Source organism: Bubalus kerabau, chromosome 3 (genome assembly GCF_029407905.1).
Source record: "Bubalus kerabau isolate K-KA32 ecotype Philippines breed swamp buffalo chromosome 3, PCC_UOA_SB_1v2, whole genome shotgun sequence".
Taxonomy (NCBI): domain Eukaryota; kingdom Metazoa; phylum Chordata; class Mammalia; order Artiodactyla; family Bovidae; genus Bubalus; species Bubalus kerabau.
The window spans coordinates 39,725,576-39,747,419 of record NC_073626.1 but is presented as its reverse complement, the minus strand read 5'-3'; the positions used below and the strand labels follow the sequence as shown (position 1 = coordinate 39,747,419).

Below are 21,844 nucleotides of genomic sequence, written 5' to 3'. Positions count from 1 at the left end.
CAAAGGCCAGAATAATCTGATCATTAATTCCTCCCAGGGATATAAAATTAAAAGCATAATTCAGTGTACATCTTTCCTCCTACAATGAATGAACACAGGCCTAAATGAAACCAGGCTGTGTGATATGTGCTCATGAACCAGTATGGAGAGGATGCTTTTAACCATTCCAGAAAGAAATATTAAAGGCACTGATGAATAATTATTCTGATGAAGCACTAAGATCCTATGAGGTTAGGCTGTGATTTAAGCTGACAGCTTTGCTTATAAACACTGGTTCTAAAAAATACCAATTAGTGATTCATTTGACTCCTGCTCTGCTCTGATACTGTCCAAATTCTGGCGTTTCATGTCATACCAGCGTCTTTTACCACATAAACTTCAGTTTTATCAAGACAGAGTAAAAAATAGTTTCAAGTGAAAATAATACAAGTAACAAAGGATCTATTTTACTGTTGCAAACTCTGACAATTTCCTCTTTGCATTAAAAAAGATAATAAGTGTCAAACCACTTATTACAGCTCATGACAGCTTCAGAATAGAGAGAGAGAGCGTATCTAGCTCTATATTATTCAATATGGACACATGGGAAAAGAGCAAGCAGTTTTTCTAAGAGATTTCTCTACCTCAATGCCAATATGGCAAATAATCATATGAAAATGTTATTACTCTACCTAATTTTCCCTTGGAGCTTTTAAATGGAAACTTTTGTTAACTGATTTTTAAAATATGCCCAGGGAGGGAAGGGCAGGAATACCACTATGAAGGGTGCTGCCAACGACCTCCAGGCTTAGGTGAGAGGACCCCTGGGACGGGTGGGATTCAGAAGAGTAATAAGGGCTGAGGACCAGGGATAGACACAAAGACAGATGTCTTTCCTAAAATGGAAGAGTTCCTGAAATGGCATGAATTCCACTGAGGCAGAAGTTGGAGGAAGGAAAAAAAAGAGAAATCTTAATCTGTGCTTTTTGTCCTCTAATCACTGGGGATGACAGTCAAAATTAGAGGAGAGTACAGCAAATTAGAGGTAAAAAGGAACAGAAGCAAAATGAAGTTGTCAAAAGGTCTCTTTATTAGAGACAGAGATGGACTCATTTCATCTAGCCTGTCTTAGCTCAGCTGCCATAACAATTTATAGACTGGGTGGCTTGAACAAGTATTTATTTCTCACAGTTCTGGGGGCTGGGAAGTTCAAGATCAAGGTGCTAGTCAATTTGGTTCCTGGATGGAGCCCTCTTCCTGGCTCACGGTGTCCTCAAGTTGCAGGGTAAGGAGTCGGGGGGTGCTGATCTCTTCTCTTTTTCTTTAAGGACACTGATTCCACCCTCAGGACCTCATCTAAACCTAATCACCTCCAAAGGTCCCATTTCCAAATACCAGCACATTAGGGGGCATGGTTTCAACATATGAATTTTACGAAGACACAACATTCAGTCCAAAACATAACCTTTACCTAGTACCAACTAGGTACTAGATGTAAGGTCTGAATAAAATTGGACAGTCATGCCAAGGGCAGAATCATGCTTATAATAAGATGCTCAGAAGCAAGACTGTATTTTCACTTACACCTAAAAAAGCTTGTTTAGCAAACAAAGTTATCTTTATCTGAAACGCCTTTAATCCTTTGTGCTTTGTATTTATGTCCATACTTTTTAGATAAGACCTTCTTTAACTGTTGCCAACTGTCACATTTTACTGATCTACTAAGCAGTATCTATATTTGCTGATTTTATTTTCTGTCCCCTTAATGTTATCATAACTTAATACTATCAGGGAATAAGAAAGAATCAATGCTGATTATAGTTAAGAAAGTGAGGATGAAAGCAATACTAACTGGGGATATTTGGGTTTTTGTAAAGCCTCGACAGGAGGTCCTCATCCCAGAGTCATTTCAGAATCACTAACCTGACTCAAACCCAGCAAAGATGATATAAATGCATGGAGTAAAGACATCAGTAATTTACCAGTGAGGCAGCCTGGTTTAGCGGAAAGAGAATCCATCCACTCAAGGTCTTTGGAGTCACACAGACCTGGTTTGGAAACCTAGTCCCACAATTTCTTTTTTTTTTTTAATGGTGTGATCTTTCTGGGCTTCAATTTCTTCATCTTTAAAAACGAGAATACCCTTGTTGCACAGGAACACTACGCAGGATTAAATGAGAAGCGCATGCAAGTGCCTAACAGGAAGTACCACGTGTTCAATAAACTGTTTCCTCTCTGTTTCCTCAAATGCTAAGTAGGGCTCAGAAGTTCAAAAAGTTTACTTACGCCCAGCCTCTGCTTGTGCCTGTGTATGTGTGAGAGAGGGGCTGTGTGCAGAGGAAGGTTATATATTTGTAAGTGCTATGCTTTCATGAGGCTGACCACTCTAAAATATTTTGTTTACTTTATTGATTTGAATATCATATTAATTTACCCACATATATCATCTGACACCTCCATTTACTGGTCTTTTAGGCATCTCTGGACATGTGGATGCTTGATAAGTAGTCTATTAGTATGATCTGACGCTCTCTATCCTGTCTCCCATTTTTTTGAGAGAATTACATGGCTGGCAGTGAGGATGGCGCCAAGTCTCATCTTTGATTTACAACCACTTTCTCCCCTTTCTGCATCACTGCATCTGACTCTGTTTATTCCCATACTCTGCGTAGAGGACCACCTCTGGTGTCTCTTCAGAGAAGAAATGTGGACAAGCAGACAAAGCAGAAGAATAAAGGAGGGAAGAAATGTGGGTCCTTATCTTCTGGATGGGCTCAGATCCACCTTATTCACCTTCAAACTCTGTGTGAATCTATTTAGCCACTGCAGGGAAAGGCTGATTTCCTGATTTCCCTGAAGAAGGGAATGAACAATCAACACACCAAAAATCAGAGAAAACTTTGGAAACTATGAGATGCTGCTACTGTTGACAACTAAGTTGCCTTGGTATATATCTCGTGGGCTGAAATTCCATTTCATTTTTTCATCATACACAGAACTGGAATTATCACTGCAAGAAGAGTTACAAGTTGTGTTCCCTTTGGTCTATCTGAACATCCCAAATAGTATCACATTCCACCTGAAGTTGTGCCCCTGAAATAGACTGACAACGCTTCAATTATCTTGGCTGCAGGCGAAGACAAAACCAGAGTCTCAGGAGTTCTCAAGAAGCTCAAAAAGTTCTCTCTAAACCATGTTGTTATCAGATGGAAACTACAAGAACACGACCAAAACTGTAAGAGTGGAGATTTCCTTGGGCTTTGTTCTGGCTATAAGACAGTTTCCAAATGTGCAATGAAAAGTAAGCAGAGGCTGACAGGGGGCCAGTGTACAACACATCAACAAAATCACATTTCAGACACACAACCCATTCAGTCCTATCTCACCCCACCCCCAGCCTGCCACACACTCAGGGTTACTCAAACTATGGTTAGCCTAGCATTGACTTTCCTATTTAAGCTTATCTGATAATTCACAACATAATGGGAAAAAAAATCAAAAGGACACAAAGCAGAAAACATAAAACAAATACTGTCCTTCATATTTGTAAAAACTTAAATTGTTTATGTGACAAATGTGAGGCAATGATTAAGCTGAAAGTCCAGTGGCAAAGCTATTAAAATCTTTGAGAGAAAAAAATCCCATTTCTTCAGCTTTCCACCATTTAAGAAATCAAGTTGAGACTTGAATCAATGCTATAAAAGCAAACACCTTTTCTGAACCACATGGGTGTAGTGGGGCCACTGATGCCACCATGACTGCTCCATCGACACAGTCCAGAAAAGAGCTTTCATTCCCGAATCCACGCTTGCTCAAAACCCCGCTGGAGAGGTAAACCAGCATCTAAGCATCTTCTGCAGTGTAAAAATTCTCTGCTCTTACATCAGTAGCCTTATGTGTAGACTCAAAACTATCAGCTTCTCTCAGGTAAGAAGAAATAAAGACAGAAGCCAAGGGCCCCTTGGGTAAAATCCCGTTGAGTAGGGAGAGGCAAAACTGGAAGATTTAATTCTAACATGAGATGACCCCATGATGACATGTGAAAGGGAAAGAAGACAGAATAGGAATGGCACCATTCACAGATAAATACTTTTCCAAGGTGTGCAAGAATCTGGCTTTCTGTAAGGAGACAACCATAGCGTCGTATGATTCAAATGAATTCCTTTCTGAATGCAAGCGGAGTAACAAAGACAGAACTTGGCAAGATGGCACAGCACAGTGAGGGCAGAACTGTATTCCCAGCTGATACTTGTCGAGATGTTAGGTTGTCAGCTCAACATAAAATAAAATGAGGCTGCGCCACAAAAAGCATTTTGAAAAGTAAAAATCCAGGTGAAAGATGAAGGCAGCATTTTAATGAATCTGGAGAAAATGAACTCTGTAGGGTGGGCAGCTCTGACTGTGACCTTTCTCCAGTTGACATCCTGGAAAGAGAAGAGACATGACGGAGAAGCCAGTGCCTGCCTCCTCCCCCCACAATGGAAATGGCAGCACCTGGAAGCTGAGAGCGAGCGAGAGCACCTGATGTGGATTCTGTCCATCCATTAAAGACAAGAGAGTGAAAAGTGGAAGAGAAAGCTCCTAATACCAACAGCGGGGACCTGGGGTCATGCAGTAAGGAGTTACAAAAGCATAAAAGCTTCTTTATTCAGATGGTTCCTTTCAGGCCAACTCATTTCATGATACTTAATGCAGGCAGTGAGAAGAACAGTTGGGTTGGATATAACTTACAGTACGTCACACAAATCTGGAGCGCCCACACAACATTAATTTCAGGGCACACATTGAGATTATGCTCTTACAACCAGCCTCTTTGCCAGGGGCAGCTTGTAACTCAGAAAGTCATGTTTCATTTAGGATGTGCTGTATAATGCTGAAGGGGAAAGTTAACTATTTTGTTTTGTTGTGTCTTTTTCCCCAATCCAAGTAGAAAGCATTTGGGAAAGAGGTACACATGCTAAACTGAAATTTTCTGTAAGGTTGTTCCCACTCATTTGAGCATAAATCTGCTTAGGTCACACCTCTTGCACATTTACTCTTGTTCTAAACACAAAACATCCCCTGCCACTGGCATCCCACAAGAATGCTGACCATTCTGGAATTTGCCTTTCTCATATAAATGATACTGAATGTCACTTTCTCTTGAAGCTAGAACTGTGCTTTCTACCACAGCATGCCAGACACTACATCATCCCTGCTCAAAGGGGCTGTTAAAACACCACCTTCCTGATGCAGTACAATGGAATGAAACACTACTGAGCCACAGAAAAGAATGAAATAATGCCATTTGCAGCAACATGGATGGACCCAAAGATTATCATACTAAGTGAAGTCAGAAAGACAAATATCATATGATACCATTTATATATAGAACCTAAAATATGACACAAATGAACTTATGTATGAAACAGAATGACAGATATAGAGAATGAGTTGCCAAGGGGGAGGAAGGGTAGAGGAGGGAGGGACTGGGAGTCTGGGATTAGCAGATGCAAACAATTATATATAGGACGGATAAACAACAAGGTCCTACACTATAGCACAGGGAACTATAACTCAATAGCTCATAATAAACCATAATGGAAACAAATACAAAAAAGAATGTGTGTGTGTGTGTGTATACATACATATATATATATGTACAACTGATTCACTTTGCAGTACAGCAGAAATTAACACAACATTGTAAATCAACTATATTTAAAATTTTAAAAAACATTCTAAAAAGAATTTTTGAAAATTCCTACCTTCTTCCATGTGGTAGTGAGGTGGTCTTTTTTTTACCCTTAGCTACTCCTTAGTTCTGGTAATCAGTAACTATTCAACTTAAATAAGAGAACCCATCTTAATTCTTCTAAGTAATGCAAACATCTAATTTTATTCATGCTCTCAAATTACCTTCCTTTCTACCACATGTTTGTGTAGCTGTTACACGAGGAGTCCTGTGTACTGATGTAGCTGTCATTCCTTCAACTCAGTTCTTGCCAAACACTGAGCTGTGTCTGGAGATACAAAGATAACCACCCTCGTTGAAGAGATGCCAGTTTAGTGGAAGAGACAGACATGTAAACAGATCTGTATGTGAGAAACATGGCCCGGAGAGAGAGAAAAAATATATTGCACAAATAAATCAGCACAATAACACAAAAAGAACTAGAGGGCCATAATATACCACAAAGATCAAATGAAATGCAAGGAGCTGTGAACATGAAGGTAATATTTCCATTTTGTCTGTCAGTCTACATACTCTGCAGCAAGAGGAGAAGTAACCTCGTTCCTACTTAAAGCTAACCTTCCACTTGAGCCCCAGGGCCCAGCCCCTCTCTCACGTCAGGAACGCAGTCCTGTAACGATCCACTCTCCTGCATTATCAAATCCTCCTTTCCTGTGGAGTCACTGCAATGTGCATGCAAACATAACTTAATATCATCCTCCCTTGACCTTGAGGACCCTCTAGCCTTTTTGCCATTTCTCTGCCTCCCTTCCCAGTGACACACTTCTCATCTTGTACATTTATTGCCATCCCTATGAACTCACCCTCCATACTCTCCTCCCACTACTCCACCAAACTGGCTCCCAGTAAGGTCACCAGTAAGCTCCATCTTGCCAGATCTACTGGTCACTTTTCTGCTCTTATCTGTCTTGCGTAGCATCTACTGCCCACTCTCATCTCCCCTCTGCCCATACTGAGAGGCTGTCTTCTTCAGGCTTCCATGGAAACTCTCTCCTTGTTTTCTTCCTGCTATACTGGCAGCTCCTTCACAGTTTTCTTTGTTTGCTTCTCCTTGCCTGCCTCATCCCTGTGCCCCCATAGCCCATTCTCACAGAACATATATATATCCAGGTTATTTCACCCCCTGACTTAAACCCTTTAATGGCTTTCCATCATTCTTAGAATAAGTTCTGTATCACCCGGGTCTGTGGTTCTGGCTCCTGTCTACCTCTCTGCCCTCATGGATAGCCATACCTTCTCCCAATACCCTCAGACTACCCATCACCAGATTTCACACTTATATTGCCTTTTCCTCTGTTCCTCAAACAGCCAAGCTAGCTCCCACTTCATAGAATTTACTATTGCTGTTCATTAGCCTAGAGGACTCTTCTTGTAGCTCTCCACATGGTCAATTTCTGTTACGTCAAGTCTCAGCTCAACTGACTTTCTCAGAGAGACCTTCCCTGATCCTCCTACCCAAATGTCCCTTCACCAACTCAGTCACCTGCTAGCTCACCACTCCTTACCAATTTCTTCAAATACTACCAGCAAGTGTCATATTTATTTCTTTACATCTCATTTATTTACCTCTCCTGCTAGAACGTATGCTTGACAAGGACAAGGACCTGGTCTTCTTCAAGCTGCATGTCTAGCTCCAGGCACAGTGTTTAGCACATGACAGGTACTCTGTAAAGATTTATTGAATGGAGGAGTGAAACGATGAGGCAGTCCTTGGTTAGGATATGGTGTCCAGCTCCTCAACCACAGAAAATCACAGGAAGGGGAAAGTTGAAACATAAAAATTACTAGTGCACAGGGAAATCAGACTTATGGCAAAAGGTTAACAGAACTAGAATTAATGAGGAAACATTCTATTTTCATTCTCCAGGGAGAATGAAAATTTTCTTTTCCCAATGCCTGTGTGTGTGTGTGTGTGTGTGTGTGTGTGCGCGCGCGCGCGTGCGTGTGTGTGTGTGTTAGTCGCTTAGTCATGTCCGACTCTTTGCGACCCAAAGGATGAAGATTAAATAAAAAGAAATGAACTTTAGGTTCATAGACTGGGTTTCTGTTCTAGAGTAGATGAGACATGGGTTATGGAAACACTTCCTGACACTGACTACTATATAAGATTATAATGAGTTCCCCCAAAGAACACTGAATATTCTTTTAAAACAAAAAGGGGTAATAATCATCTTGTATCAGTTGAGTATCTCCCGTGTGCCAAGAGCTGTGTGCAGACTGTGTTGTAAGTGTGCTCTCCTTTGACACTGGAGCAGACCCGTGAGGAGGAACAGGCTACTACGGCCCTCCTAGCCATTAGCACACTGAGGCTGAGCACAGCTAACTAACTTGAAAAGGCCACAGAGTTGATAAAGGACCAAGTTGGAAACAAACACAGGTTTGATTATAAAATCTGTGCTACTGACCACCATGTTAAGAAGGGAGAGTTTAAAGTACTGGATGCAGCTCTGCTAAAAGCATGAGGATTGGTTTTCTTAAAATCTTCACCCAAATCGAGGATTCGAAGATATTTTCAGGAATAATATAAAGAACAATTTAAAACAGCCCTATAATGCAGATTCCATCTTAGAGCTTTGGTTACATCAACATTTGATGAACTGGACAAAATAATGTGCTTTTGGTTACCCATCACATAAATTCACTTTTGTCATCCTGAAGGATTACTTTATTTATAGTCTGAAGAACTGTCTTAGAAATATCAAAAGAGAAAAATAAGTTTACAAGTATGTTTGTATGACAAAGTATGACAAAATAATTTTTTGTTCCTCTACAGTTATGAACAGAGGTCAGCAGATTATGGCCTGCAAGCAAAGAATGAATTTTACATCTTTTAAAAGGTTGTTTAAAAGAAAAAAAAAAAGAGAAGAAGAACATGTCACAGAGACTATGTGGCCCACAAAGCCTAAAATATGTACTCTCTGGTCCTTTAGCAAAATGCTTGCTGACCACTGGTCTAGAGCCTAAAAATGGATGCACAAGTGTGAAATAGCTGTAACAGACAATAAAATACCTGCTAAGAAAAAGCAACTACCTAAAGGTTTTAGAAAGTATCTTTGGAGGGTTTGCTTGTTTGTTTGTTTTACCAGAGATAATAAAACTTCCCAGAGTCAGATCATAAAGTGCATCTGGCATCTCAGCCTAGGATCAATGTAATGATATAAGAGGACTAAGAAGGAAGATCCCCTGGAGAAGGAGACAGCAACCCACTCCAGTATTCTTGCCTGGGAAATCTCATGGACAGAAGAGTCTGGCGGGCTACAGTCCATGGGGTCGCAAAGAGTTGGACATGACTTAGTGACTAACCAACAATAACAAGAAGGAAAGGAGAGTGCTAAAGAATGATCCCATTTTACAGCAGCATGGCATCTTACAGATACCAGGAGCCAATACCTTCACCCTGTAAATGAAGAAGTCCCCAGGGGAAGGGATGGGGCAGTGGCTTCCTCAGGCCCTGCTGTGCATACACAGCACAGTGGTTTGTCCTGGTTCTGAGGCTGGGTATATTCTTTCCATGCCACGTGGCCTTTACTTCACTCCAGACACATTCTTTGCAACGCAAGGAGCTGGAGACAGCTTTTTAAAACGTCAGATGAGAACCAGCAGATCTGCAAAGAACGTGTGATCTGAAGGTGAGGTCCCCATCCCTCTTACAAAAAATGTTTCTTTTTTTAAATTACTTTTTTAATTAAAAAAAATTTTTTAATTTCAAAAATAGTACACATTAATTACAGAACATGCAAAAAACTTGAAGAATAATCATTCATAATCCAACCATTTGATGATAAATACTTTTAACATTTGGTGTATTTTCTTACAGCTTTTTAAAAAATGCATATACATATATGTCACTTAAAAAATTAGAATATAGTTTATTTTCGTATTTTGGGGGGCTCCAAAATCACTGCAGATGGTGACTGCAGCCATGAAATTAAAAGACGCTTACTCCTTGGAAGGAAAGTTATGACCAACCTAGACAGCATATTCAAAAGCAGAGACATTACTTTGCCAGCAAAGGTCTGTCTAGTCAAGGCTATGGTTTTTCCAGTGGTCATGTATGGATGTGAGAGTTGGACTGTGAAGAAAGCTAAGCGCCAAAGAACTGATGCTTTTGAACTGTGGTGTTGGAGAAGACTCTTGAGAGTCCCTTGGACTGCAAGGAGATCCAACCAGTCCATTCTGAAGGAGATCAGCCCTGGGATTTCTTTGGAAGGAATGATGCTAAAGCTGAAACTCCAGTACTTTGGCCACTTCATGCGAAGAGTGGACTCATTGAAAAAGACTCTGATGCTGGGAGGGATTGGGGGCAGGAGGAGAAGGGGACGACAAAGGATGAGATGGCTGGATGGCATCACTGACTCGATGGACGTGAGTTTGAGCGAGCTCCGGGAGTTGGCGATGGACGGGGAGGCCTGGTGTGCTGGGATTCATGGGGTTGCAAAGAGTCGGACATGACTGAGCGACTGAATTGAACTGAGTACCTTTTTTCCACTTAACTTGTTACAAGTCAACTTGTGAGCATTTTTGTGTCATATAAAATTCTCCTAAAACAGTTTTAATTATTGTACAATTCCACCATACATATGTATGTATGTATTGCTGTAACTAATTAATCCTTTCAGAACCAACATGTATGAGAGAATATTTAACCTCACCCTCATCAACACGACCATGAGCATAATTCAAAATACCTTCCCATTTGATAAGCACAAGTGGTTTCTCTTTGCTTCACAATGAGATTGACCTTTTTTTCACCAGGATTTTTTTTTTTTGCCAGTTTTTGTGAATCATCTATTCCCACTGTCATATATCCTATTCCCACTTTTCTTCTGGGGTGCTCATCTGATTCTTTTAAGAATCAAATAGCAAAGATTCTAAACGTTTTCCCTGATATAAATTTTGTATTTTTTCAATTTTTCCATTTACCTTTTAATTTTGTCATTTTAATTTCAGAAATATAACATTTCTATCTAATAAACCCCCCTGCTTTCCTTGTGATTTTGAAAAAGATCAGTAATAGTCCAAAGCCAGGTCATATAAGAGATGATCTCCTGGAGCTGGCTAGTGATCCATTAGTCTCTGAAAAGCAGCCAGTGTAAGCCAGCAGAGGTTCTGCCTTTTGGTGGCCAAAAGGAAGGACATGCAGTGGAAACACTACAGGATGGACTGAGAATCAGGAGGCCAGGATGCTAGGCCTGAGTTTGCTCCACACCTGCTGTGTCCTTAGACAAAACAGTCTCTCTGAGCAGCATTCACCTCTCCTGCAAAATGAAAGGACACTACAATTTCAGAAGACCAGCTCTAAGGTTCATGCTTATTTGACACCTGACATTAGATGCAAAGGGCTAGTTAGGAGCCACAGCCCAGAGAGACCTGTCCATGAGGAGAGTGAAAAGGTGAAAGACATTAATAGTTGGCATGTCCTGTCGGTTACAGAAATTCTTTCAGGAATTCAGCATGATCTGCAGGGTCAAAGGTAGAGGGAACCAAAGCTGAAAATTCAGGGCTGACCACTAGTGTGCAGATCTTTCCCAGAGGAGGCACCAAGTGACCTCACTGTTGCTTCCTCTGAGGTAGCTGGGGACTGTAAATGTTGGGTGTGAGCAGAAAAGCCAGAAGACAAAACCCTAAAAGGGACTTGGATGAGAAAAAGTGGTGGTGAAAGTTTCGAGGTGAAGGAGAAGGTGTTACGAAGGTCATGCTGGGAGAGCTCTTCAAGGCAAGGCATGAATGGGATCACAGAAAGGAGAAGGAACAAGAGTGTGAAACTCAAGCAATGAGAGCAGGGCTGTTGTTGTTTAGTTGTTAAATTATCTTCGACTCTTGGTGACCCCATTGACTGTAGCCCACAAGGCTGCTCCGTCCATGGGATTTCCCAGGCAAGAGTACTGGAGTGGGCTGCCACTTCCTACTTCAGGGGTTCTTCCCGATCCAGGGATCGAACCTGCATCTCTTGCACTACAGACAGATTCTTTACCACTGAGCCACCTGGGAAGCCCATGGGCAGGGCTATAGTGGATATCAACGTATTGTCTCCTGTTTCTGTGAAGTTCCTGCAAATGCAATACTGTGAAAAACAATGCATGCCCTGAAATGTGATGCTGGCAGGAAAGGAAGAGGATTGGTTAAACAACAGAAGTGTTGTGGATGCCGCCAACTAAGTCCTGAGTCCATCACAAAAGACACAGTGAAGTCCTTACCTTCTTTTGGTAACTAGTATTTACTTACATGTACCTAACAAATAATTATTTTTTTTCTTGCATAATATTAAGTAATAACACTGGTTCATCTAGTACTTTATTGCTACTTTGGTAGTTATTTATCTTTCTCATCTTAGTACTGATTAAAACATAAAATGTCTTTAGGAAATGCTATGTCCTAATTTATGGTTTAATTTAATCTTGGCAGTCAAACACTGATAACACTGCATCTCTTAAAGAAATGAGCCTATCTATTATCATATACCAATAAGTACATTAAAAAAAAAAAGAAGAGTCTCATCCTCAAGTGGGAAGAGAAGAAATGGCAAAGCTAGGAGGCAATGAAGAAGAAAAACAAATTCCAAGTCTTGAACCCAACCCAACAAGGTTTATTAGGAATAATTAAGAAAAGCTACAGTATTTATTTGTGGGGCGGGGCGTGCAACCTAGAGCCTGTCCAGTCCATATGTGGGTGGGCTATGAGTTGGTATTATAAAGGCTTTGAACCTCTCTTTTCAAGGAGAAAGAAAAAAAGAAAAATAGATTCGAACTATATACCATTCTGGAAAAGGCAAAACTATGGAGACAATAAAAAGATCAACGACTTCCAGGAGTTTGTGGGGAGATGAATACAGAGAGTACAGAAGTTTGTATGAGCAGTGAAGATACTTTGAATGACATTATAATTATAGATACATGTCATTATACTTTTGTCCAAACCCACCAAACATGCAACACTACTCACTTCATTCAAGTGAACCCTAAGATCAACCGGGGACCTTGGTGGTTATGGTATGTCATGCAGTTCATCCTTGGTTTAAAAAAAAAAAAAAGGTACCACTCTTGACAAGAGCTGTGCATGTGAGGGAAGGGGAATTTCTGTACCTCCTTGTCAATTTTGTTGTAAACTTAAAACCGCTTTAAAACAAACAAGGCCTCCAAAAATAAAAAAAGTTAACACTCAGGATAGATGCTTTTGGCGGTAAATAAGAAATTAAAAAGGAATAATTTAAGAGATACTTCCTTGTGTTTCAATGATGGGGGATGCCTCACCATCTGTTTCCTTTGCTCTTCAAGCTTGTCTATTGTCTTTCCTGTAAAGGAAAAGGGCCATTTCGCCCTTCTAAAAACACAGAAAGGTAAAAACTACACTGTAAATAGCATTTTACCCCCAGGTTCAAAATTCTCAGTAAATTAAAACTCCATTAGTCTTTAACCTGTCTTGAACAAGACTGAAAAAAGACTAATTAGATCCCATTTTAGAGATGAGAAAATAGACACACAAAAACAGCCTTAAGCCAGTCTAGAACACTCAGGGAAACAAGGCCAGCCTTCCTGCACAGGTCTCTTTGTTCAGGGTTCATAGTGGCCTTCAGATGAAGGTTAGAGGAGGGAAAGAGCAAGAAACTGAGCTCGGCCCGAACTTTAGGCCATGCCACCGCAGTGATCTCGGGAAGAACTTTAGTGTTCCGATGGCTCCACTTCCTTCAATGTAAAGTGGGGCTGAGAGTTACATCCACTCCCTAACACAATGTTTGTAAGGATCAAGTAAAGAGCTCTTTATAAGGTACCGAACGTTCTAGTCACTCATGGATTTAAGGAAAGAATGATGCAAATAAAATAATAATTCAAAAACTTACATTACTGTTATTCATTGATTTCATAAGCTTATCTCCTAAAATTGCTATATAACATATATTTAAGAATAATTTTTGTTTCAATTATTTTGTTTAGCCCAACTAAGATAACTATCATGCGTGTGTATACAAATACACACACAATATTTAAAACACATATAGACATATATTGATATTTACATACATGTAATGATGATAAGGAAAATTATGGTATCTCAGAAACATATAAATTCTTTTAAAAATTGTTAGTAAACAAATAAACCAGAGCCAATGTGCACTTTGCTCATGAAATTAAATATGACTGCATTTTGTTCATGAAATTAAATTTAAGCTTTCAATTTAAGATTTTATATACAAAATAAAATAGTGCCACTGCATATGAAGCATTACATGATGATATAAATACTATGAGAAGGAGCTGACAAATTCTTTTATAGATGTGTTTTTAAAACCAAGACATTTTTCCCCCCAAGGCAACAATTCTCATCTAAAATTTAATCTAAAAAGAATGAAATACTTCTGCATTTTTAACCCTTAAAAAACTGCCCAGGTTATAGACAAAACTTTCAGAGTATAGAAATAACAACAAAGCATTCTGTGACCTAACAATTACTTTGAATAAAGGACATGTATCAACAATTACAATGGATGAAATTGTTCCTTTCTCAGGCACCCTGGAGGAGCAATGTTTAACGAGAAAGAATTATTTATGCCTACAAACAGAGAGCTGTAATGGGCTGTTTTAATATAACACATCACAGCAGTAGAAGCAAGCTGCCAGAAAGGTGTTACCTGGTTTTGACTCATACTCATCTGATTTCAGAGACCAGACTAAAGCTTTGAAAACAGCAGGGGCTCTTGGTTTTGTTTTTCGTTATTATTGAGAGTCAGTGGCAACAATAGCTATGCTGATGGGGTCTTCAGGCAGGAATTCTGCGGTTCCACCATTTCCTGATAAAAATGACTTCCCACTTAATGCCAGGATTAGTGATGTCAACAATACCTACTTTCATTTTCCCCCTTCTTTTAAGAAATTTAGTGATTTTAATCATTATTATATTCATTTTGGAACAAGGAAACAATGCTCCTATCATAATGCATGACAAGTTTTTGGAGGGAAACTAATCTACAGTTCATCAGTTTTGCTACCAACTGTGGCAGCCAGCATACTAACATCAGATGAACTACAGAAACAGCAGGGAGACGGTGAAGTACGCGGGCGGCCAGCAGTTGGGCTGAGGGGAGAAGAGCACTGAACCCAGATCAGCCTGGGCCAGAGGGAAGCCTCTCTACAGTCTGATCATGCAACAAAACAGGGAACTCGGTTTCAGTGTTTTTAACTTCAATTAGTCACATTAATTAATGCTAAAAACAATGTTAACAGTATATTATTTTCATCTAGTTAAATAAAGGATTATACACATTTGAGTAAATTACACAGCATTAAACATTTAAATAACTTGAAATGAAGCCATTACTGTCATTCAAACAAGTTTCTACAGCTAAAGGCTGAATGTTAAGTATGAACTGACTTGGCATTACAAGAATATAAATCCTTTATCTTTTTAGAGAGAGGAACAAATGAAGAGATTTGATGACTTTGGGCTTAAATTAAGTGGTTTGCAGTAGCACAGCGCCCTCTAGTGGTCAAGGGTTCAAAATACCATTTCCAAAGGCCAAAGTTCAGTACCAAATCTTTTCATTTTGAACAATGATAATACAACCTTTGTTCTTTCTTCTTCTTTTAAATGCAACTGTTTATCTAAACATATTTTCAACACCAAGCCATTTATCCATTGACAATTCTCCTCACCTAATTTAAAGTGTTTTTTTAATCTAATTTGTTCCTAAGAAACATTCTGTAGAGTTTAAAAAAAAAAAAAAAAAATGAAGGAAAACAAAGCAAAACCTTACATGACAGAAATGGCTGCAGTGATGAACGAAACGGTTTCCTGTAAGTCTAGAATAATGGCAGAAATGTCAGCACTAGAGTAGTATTAATGTTTATGTTATAATCTAAGCTCTGGAGTGACATTATAAATATTATAGAACTCTCTTTCTGCCTGTTACACAATACAATGAGTACATATGGAAATTTTAACTTTGAACTCGCCAATTTTGAAATGCCTTTTAACTCATTTTTTTCTACATGTAAACACTTGTTTTTAATAACAGTATAAAAGATTCTCTATATATAAATTAGTTTTTTTTTAATCACTACAACTCCTATTAGAATCCAAAATTAAGGGCTCCAAATACTATTCTGAAAAAGTGGGGAAAGATAACCTAAGGGTTATCAAAAAAGGCTTCCTTAGGCCAATCTATAATACTTCTATTCTTGAAAATATTGATCTCTCATATGAAAAGGGTTATTTATATTTATAACAACTGAAAATATGAGTTAAATGATCACAATTTTCTTGGTTTTCTCCTCTATCAATAGCATTGCCTTAGATCCTATAGCAAATATTAATAGTTACTAGGTGGAATAAAGCAGTTATTTTAAAAAAACGATAATGATTATCTAATTAAATTTTTTTCTTCTTCTGCCTACCCAAAGAACAGAAAAGTTCGAACATCTTTTTGAAAGGATCGTTCATTTCATTGGAACCAAGAAAGCAACTCTGTATAATGTAAACAGAACCGACCTTGGGTTCTGGATTTTTCACTCCGTCATCATGCAGCAGTGCAGGCAGACGTCCCTGTGCCTTAGTTTCTTCATCTGCTAATGGGGATAACTGTTTCCATCTCACAGGGACCTTCTGAGGATTCAGTGTCATGATGCAAGTAGAAGAGTCAGCCCAGTGCCCAGTACTCTAAGAGATCCTCAAGGAATGCCCTTCCTACCCCAGAAAGAACACAGAAGACCTTTCTCCCTAGGTCGTTTCCTTAGGTCCAGGAGGACTAGAACCAGGGTTAGGAGATGCGGAGTCACATTGATGACCATGCAGGCAGATCTGGGCGTGGTTAGGGCAGCAAAGAAGGAGGAGCGATAACAGAGCCCCCATGGGGCTGGTAGCTGAGAGACGGGGATGTGCTCATGAATAAGAATATCTTACTTATCCCATCTTAATTACTTTCATCTGTTTCTCTCTTCAGAGTTAAGTACTTAAAGCAGTAAGGTGGTGGGAGATGGTATGAGAGTGATACCAAATCTTTTCCAGGGAAGATGGGCCCATGTGTAGTCTGATCATGCACTTTCAGAATTATAATAATTAAAAAAAGAATTATAATAAAATAGACTATATTTGCAAAGAAGGCTCTCTTGCCCTTTGTGATCATGAAAACAAAGCAGTTGAACAAGCCTGATGTGAAAGTGATCTGTGCTGTGCTCTGTCACTAGCAAGAATAGGAAAAATGCTTGTGGCAAGCAAACAGACCCCACTTTCACACTGATCTCACATGGCTGCAGTAAAAAAAAGGGGGGGGGCATCCTTCTAAGACTGCCATTGTCCCAGATCTTTTGTTAAAATCCTTACCTTTTAATGGATATTTAAAATACCAGTAACAGAGGTGTAAGAGCTCTGAGTTTATCAAAAAGGGCATGAGTTTTTAAATGGTGAGATTTTCTTTTTAAAGATGCAAATCAGCTTCAGGAAAATGAGAGGGTGAAAGGGAGAAAGGGCCCAAGGGACAACTTTTTAAATTCAGGCTTTAGGCTACTGGTCACGCCAATTAAAATGCAAATGGATAAGGCTTCTAGCTTTTCGCCAGCTTGCCAAATACCCTGATGACTTACTAGTGGCAACAGCTATTATGCCTTCCACTTTCGCATCAATGTCCTAAACAATGCCTAAAAGCTTAGGAGAGTTGATGCCAGATCCCAGAGTGGGCAGGGCCTGGCAATACAGATACACACACACTCCAACAATTACCCTGTGGGTGGAAACTTTCAATCACGGCAGTAAAGGTACCAGTGTGTTCTTCCCATTCACGTGGGAAATATCTTTTTCTCAAATGGGAAATCTCACAATGCAGAGCTAGGACTCTCTAACAAGCAAATGACAGATGGGTCTGGATGCTGAAGGTAAAGGACAGAATTGGTTTTGGTGACTCTCTGAATATTCATAGAATCTATAAAAGTCCAATCCTTTTAAGATGCAGTCTGTTAGAAATGAATATGCAACTGTACCAAATAAAAAACACTGTATTTCTCAAAACGGACACAAGGAGGGAACTTTTCCCACCTCCCACTGCTGTCAGAGTTTCTGGATGAAATATTATCTGAACTTTATAGTGATTTGAGATTTATATTCTCTAATGGAGGCCCCCAAAATGTTTTTTTCCCAAGTTACATTCCCTCTTTTATTATTTCACCCATCACAAAAGATGCTATATTCAGCAAGATAATTCCTAAGGATAGTGTTAGAACTAGCTAGCTCTTCAAAATGATTCAGATTCCTGGACGCCACACATGGCAGCAGCATGGGGTTCCTTTTTTCAAGTTTCTCAGAAAAGAGGAGGGAGAGAAAAAGAGGGAAGGGGAGAGGAGAGGAGAGTGGAAACAATGAGATATTCAGTAGGAAAGAACAATCGTCAATACTATGACTACTGCTTACAATCAGACCTATTACAATGAAAACCATCATGTACTAGAGGATCTCCAAACCTTGTTGTTCCAACCAACTAGCTGAGCAACCATGACAGCAAGCAAAAGCTTCAGACTTGGCTATTCTTCCAAGTCTGGGCAGGACAGGAGGTGTTTTTTCAAGTCTTAATTAAACAAGCTTGACTACAGTCAAACTGTAAGCAACCAAGCGAGGTGGCAACAGCCAGGTTTACAGGAAGAGGCAGCCAGCGAGGATAACACGCATCAGATATGCTTATAACAAACAGATTTAAGGCTGAGGTGTCCCTTAGTCTTAACACTGTTTTTCTCAAAATTTTGTTGGCTTTACAGAAACACTGACTATAAAGTTACTTTCAAATTAATAAAAATCTTCAGTAAGATCAACAATGGAGTAATTCCCAACAAAGTACTAAATATGAGAGAGCGAAATCTGGTCATCTGTATGAATCTGGCTGCCAAAGGCACCTGTCTATAATATCTAAAACCAAATTCAACCTATCCCAGTTTCTCCCACAGTGAAGTTTTCCCAGGACTCATATGAGGTATTAAGGACTGGTCAGAACACCAGAACTAGTCAGTCATCCATACTCCATATTCATGCAGAAGAGGATGCAACACATGCTTCTAAATAGCAGATCGTGCTCAACAGGTCTGTGGAACATAAGCTGAATTTCCATCACTATTTAGAAGTACACATATATTTTTAAATGCTTTCTATTTTGCTCTGTTATCTAGCACCTGCCCCCCAAGCACCAAAAAACAACAACAGAGCAAGCAGGAAGCAGCCCACAAAGGGTTGGACCAAGTGCCCTGGCCAGGAAGGGCCACGCATCCCTTCTGCTCAGAGCCAGCAGCAGAGGCCAGTACCAGGAGGGGACACAGGAAACAGCCGACGAGCACCACTGCTCCTGCACGCCACCCGATTTTCTAAATCTTTGATTTCAAAATTCAAGAGGCCCCACACCTTTCCTTCTTGTAAGCTTCACTATCCATAATAAGGATTTGTGCCTATCGCTACTACCTTTGGTAATTTTCTCCCATTATTAGCTTGGGCCAGTTCTTGGTTCCATGTTGATTTTCTCACAAAATTACATCCAAAACGGATGGGACCCTAAGGATATAAGCTCCACAGAACAAAAACCTGTACAAGCAAGTGAAGTCCCCACACGTTTTTCTCATACCAATTACGCACCATATTTTGAAACACACACACACACACACACACACACACACACACACACTAATGAATGACCCAGCATATCTGGAATCTAAACAATGCCTGTCAGCAACGACTCAGGGTTCATGTTTTACACTTGGCCTTCTGCCGAGCCTCTTTTCTGTCAGCTTCTTCTCTTTCATTTTCCTAAGTGAACACTATTTTGACAAGGGGTTAAGCAATACACAAAAAGCAGAGAAAAAATATTAACAAATTAAGCACTTTTGTCTCACCCTCCTCAGAACACTGTGCCAAGTGTTGCACATTCCACGCTGCAGTCTCAAAACACTGCGCACAGGGACTGCCTGCTCTGCATTCAGCACACAGATCGCTTTGACTATGATCACACGCATTTATCTTTATTTTTAAATTCTCCTCATTGTTACCAATGGCACTTGAACATTATTATTACTAATCCAGCTACTCCTAATAATAGTATTTAAGTAACTTGTCATCCTGGGAACTTTATAGACAATAGCTAATTAATTGTCGAGCATTTAATGTAACAGGATTCTAATCTCCAACCTCTGAAGCAGGGTATTTATGTTATAATGGTAAAACTTTTGTTTGAATTGATTATTTATGCAGGATATATTCTCTATCACCTCAATTCTAATTTTTATATCTGCTTTGTAAGTAAAATAAAGAATCACACACCAAAAGACACAGACAGTACACTTCACAAACAGTAATGAATCTCCTGTGACTCCTTTTATTCACACAATAGATTCTATATTACCATTCAGAGAAAAACAAAACAGAACACCATAGATTATTTCCCTTGTTTGCAAGATATGCTCACAGTATTCTGATAGGAACAAGAAGGTGCAGCAGGCAGTGTGAGTAAATACAGTGTTCTGTTGACATCTTGTTCCTGCTTTCAAACAGCCAGGTATGTTACATATGAACTGTCAGGACAGCTAAGTAAGTTTTCCTGTCTAAATGTGCCCAAGTTCCTTTCAGAGACCTCATCTAAGGCTGAGGTCCCTATCTCAGTTGAACACTGTGGTAACAAATTTCATAACTTGCAACATTTAAAAGGTATAAACACTGCCAGTTTTATCCGCTAACCTCCCCTTCACACATACACCATACATACTTTCCATGTGACAATGCAAATGGTCTGAATCCTGCAGAAAACAGAAAGGTGTCAAAGAGAGAGAGATAAAATCCCTTTCTTGGGCCCTTAATGAGGTCTCCAGAGCCAAAGGCAAACCAATAACAAATTGTACTTTCCACATATGAAGGGGGGCAGGGTGCAGAAAAAAGGCAAAGGGCGGGGGTGAGCTTGTCATCTGAAATTAATTGAACTTAGCCATGCCAAGAAAACACTGGTAATAAACCCTCCCCATCTAAATTAAGGGTTTTATGCCATGAAAAAAAAATAAAAATTTATGGCAGTAATTTCATCTGGGTTTTTCAGGAAGTGCTTGCTGATTTTCTTGTACTCAGTAGAAAAATCCCCAAGGAGCAATGCAGACTGCAATAAGGCAGACTTCTAAAAAGATACCATTTAATTTCTCACTCCTCCCATTGCACTATTACCACTCTTCCACTTTTCTCTAACTCAGTATTAACTCTCTCAACACAATTCTCTTCCACTAGCTCCCAGCACCATCTTACAGGGCAGGGGAGATGGACTCTGCCACTGCCCGTCTATTGCTCTTGGCAAGAGAAGTACAGGTGAAGAGAACTGCAGGCCCCAGAAGCACACACATCTGTTTCTCTTGGCTTTTTGTTTTTGTTTTTTTAATGACACCCAGCCATCTTAACTGAAGTACCAAGTCTTAGTGGCTTCAACACAACTATCAATCAACATCTTTAAGACTGGTGACAAGAACTAATGAATGATTTCTCAGGGGGAAAAAACCACACAGAACCATGGTTCCCAGCCCATGGATCATATGTGGCGGGCGCAGCTACATAGGCCACACACAGAGTTACCTGCAAGGGCTTTTTAAATCCTCATGGACCTGAGGATCAACTGTATAGGAACACAGACACAGTACTGGCTTTCAAATGTCCACAGACACTGGCATGATGATGAAAACAGGAATTTCTTACTTACAAACGGTAACTAAATTCAAAGCAGCTTTTTGTCATTTTCTCAAAGGATGGATTCTATAAGTAAAATGGTAATTTACAATCCTGAAATATTTTTTGAAGTCAAAGAGTATCTTCACATTGAAAAAGACAGGGAACAACTGATCGAAGTGTTAAGAGTTTTCAGTGTTTTACAATCAGGCACATGGTAGGCACTCAACATTTGATGGTATTTTCTTAGCCCCATTTGTATGTATCTTTTTCTTTCATTCCAGTCTCTAGCAGTTTAGTTCATCGATCTGTCCCATCTCTTGGTGGACAAGGCAGCAGTGGTTCTCAAAGTACGGTCTGGAGACTCGTAGGGGTCCCTGAGACCCTTTTAGGAGGTCCGTGAGGTCAAAACTTGTTAATTCTAAGCAGTTTTTGCCTCCCATGTATGTACAGAGGCTACATGACCTGTGAGATTAC

General features: G+C 39.7%; 1 protein-coding gene across 18 annotated transcripts in view; it reads right to left on the bottom strand.

The window, feature by feature from the left end:
• The window catches only part of BTBD9 (BTB domain containing 9), a 410,213-nt gene that overhangs the window by 279,714 nt on the left and 108,655 nt on the right, over window positions 1-21,844 (bottom strand). The window contains exon 8 of one of the 18 annotated variants that reach the window (XM_055571515.1): window positions 10,624-10,971. The exons of 16 other annotated variants lie outside the window; for them this stretch is intronic. In XM_055571515.1, the coding sequence (XP_055427490.1) occupies window positions 10,884-10,971 (88 nt within the window). In that variant the 3' untranslated portion in view covers window positions 10,624-10,883. Of the gene's footprint in view, window positions 1-10,623; window positions 10,972-19,363; window positions 21,833-21,844 lie in introns of those variants that run through there. One more of the 18 variants, XM_055571514.1, reaches the window with a different exon arrangement.